The sequence below is a fragment of the Montipora foliosa genome, chromosome 2 (assembly GCF_036669935.1).
Source record: "Montipora foliosa isolate CH-2021 chromosome 2, ASM3666993v2, whole genome shotgun sequence".
NCBI lineage: Eukaryota > Metazoa > Cnidaria > Anthozoa > Scleractinia > Acroporidae > Montipora > Montipora foliosa.
This window is the reverse complement of record NC_090870.1, coordinates 10,459,396-10,461,895: the sequence shown is the minus strand read 5'-3', so window position 1 is coordinate 10,461,895 and position 2,500 is coordinate 10,459,396. Positions and strand designations below refer to the sequence as shown.

General features: G+C 42.7%; 1 protein-coding gene across 1 annotated transcript in view; it reads right to left on the bottom strand.

Moving 5' to 3' along the window:
- The window catches only part of LOC137992386 (uncharacterized), a 32,313-nt gene that overhangs the window by 25,221 nt on the left and 4,592 nt on the right, over positions 1 to 2,500 (bottom strand). Inside the window, exons 3-5 of the mRNA XM_068837709.1 lie at positions 1,180 to 1,428; positions 790 to 1,038; positions 1 to 123 (exon numbers count right to left, since the gene is read on the bottom strand). The exon at positions 1 to 123 is cut by the window's left edge and continues 94 nt beyond it. Of these exons, the coding sequence (XP_068693810.1) occupies positions 1 to 123; positions 790 to 1,038; positions 1,180 to 1,428 (621 nt within the window). The remainder of the gene's footprint in view (positions 124 to 789; positions 1,039 to 1,179; positions 1,429 to 2,500) is intronic.

Genomic DNA, 2,500 nt, shown 5'->3' with positions numbered 1-2,500 from the left:
GAAAGGTGTGGCCGTGCAATGCCCACTTTGACACGTGTCACCACGTGTGCACTGATCACCATCATTACATGCCACGCCCTCACGATTTGACCACGTGCTCGTGCTTATACTTGGGTCACACCACTGACAGAAAGAAAGAAAGAGAAAAGAAAGGTAAGATTTGTCATTTCTATGAGTTTTACCTTGAAGTAGTGTGGTCTTTTTTTAGCCTCCACAGAACACATTGTTTCGCTCTATTGTTCGCTGAACATTCGCCTTTTGCGGGAACTCACTGCAATGCTATCATCTTCAAGTCTCTCAGGAGACCACTGGCTCCCCCTCACTCTCTCCAGTCTATTTCTTTATGTTACTTCAAGATGCGAGTAAAATAAACATCCTCGTTTCCACAAAATACATCTGCATTGCAGCTTCAATTTTTCGCGGAGAGCTTTGAAGCCCCCGACTCAAAGAGTTCCAGCAGTTTCGCACTGCAAATAACTAAGTAAGCTAGTTTTTAGCTCATGATTTATTACACTGAATCGCTTCCCTTAGATGAATTAATTAGCCCCTATAGTTTGTGGTGTCATCCCTCCGCAAAGATATTTTGTCTCCTTTAAAAGATAAAACAAAGCCAACACACCCAAAAATTAAGCATCCTGTGAATTCGGTGAACGAATATGAGCAGACTTTCAACGTTTACCCTAAGTGGGAGTTAATGGTACGTAAATCCCGTTCACCTCGTCCGCGCGACAATTTTGAGCAACTGCCAACGATGTTAGATACTGTTGATAAGCCCTATCCTTCCATTACCTGACAAGGGTTTCCTGGCTTGAGGTGATTCTGGGCGTAACAAGTCCTTTGGCCACCAGTCATGATCACACAGAAGCCTGATTTAACGGGACAACCGCTACCATCATGTGTCTCACAAGGAAGGCAGTTGTAGGGTTTACCAACACAAGTCCCGCCCGAGCAACGATCATCTTTGGTATTTAAGTTGTTGTCACTGCATTGCAAATTATCGTTATTGGTCCACTGATTGTTGTTGTTACTGTCACATTGCTAGAATATATATGTAAAAAAATAGAAGTTGGTCAGTGACTTTTTTGATTGTAGTCATCATCATCGTCATAATCATTGTTTGCCGTCGTTGTCGTTATCACCATTTTATTTATTTATTTATTTATGTAATATTCTTGTTACCTGACAGGGGTATCCAGGCCGCAAATCACCGTGACTAAAGCACGTTTTTGTTCCACCTTCCATAATAGCACAAAATCCCGCCTTCACGCGGCACGTGTCGTTGTTACATTCTTCGCACGACAGACACGTGAATGGCGTTCCAGCACACGACCCACTCAAACACCTGTCGTTTCTGGTGCAAGCCACACCGTCGCTACAGGACAAAGCGTCATTGTTCGTCCAAGCCGTCTTGTTGGTGCTTTGACATTCCTGTCAGGAAAAAAGAACTTTTAAGCAAAAAATGCAAGGATCATCTCAGTATTTGTATATTTATTACAGGTTCCTTATACGTGTTGTTAGAATTAACAAATCGAAAGTGGTTCAGCGTTGTCTGTACTCTTATCGACAACTATATTCGTCATCACGGTGGTCAAAATATTGTGGACTCACGAGGCGCAACCGAGAGAGTCCACAACAAATTTTTACCACAATATTCAACGTCAAAGAAAGTTTTTATTTCAGAGCGTGACCAAAATCATGACACAAAGAAAGAGGAAGCCTTGTCTATAACTTTCTCGCAATATGATTGGTTTATTTCCCAAAATGGGCGTTCCTGATTGGCTATTACACTGCGTGACAAATTGACGCAAGCATGACGCGTACAACGTTGTCCAGACTCTTATCGACAACGGCAAATTAGCTACTCAGATTGCGAGATTACAAGCAATTGTGGTAAAAAGTTTCTTGCCTCAAAGGTGAAGCTCACGACATGAGTCAGCTCTCTACCCTCGACCTTGAAATGGAACTTTTGATACACAAATCCTAACAAGGTGACACCCATAGTGAATTTTGCTTAACATAAAATATCTAATAATTACTGAAAAGTATAATGGAATCAAAACGGGTTCCTTGTTCCCTACGTGCCGATGGCAACCTCGTTCCCAGGGTCTTCTCGGCTTTCAATATGGCGGCGGCGGGCCGCCGCTATATTGAAAGCCGAGAAGACCCTGGGAACGAGGTTGTGTCGATCCTTTTCGAAGAGGGACAAAAAGAGCCAAGACCGCTGGGAATGATGCTATAACAATGTTAGGAATTCTTCACACTGCTCAAAAGCACCCTGGACATCTGAAATTATTGCTGACAAAATGTTTAACCGACTACCGCGCCGTTGTAAAAGACAATTAGAAAACGGATAGAACAAGCTCCCGCTTTACAACTAACACAGTCTCCGATGTTTAAGCTGCAAAGCGCTCCGTTTTCAACAACACTAGATTTCGGTGTGTGTGTTTTGAGGTTTGTACACTTATTTCCCGTTCTCTTCAAATCTTCTACGTAAAACGAC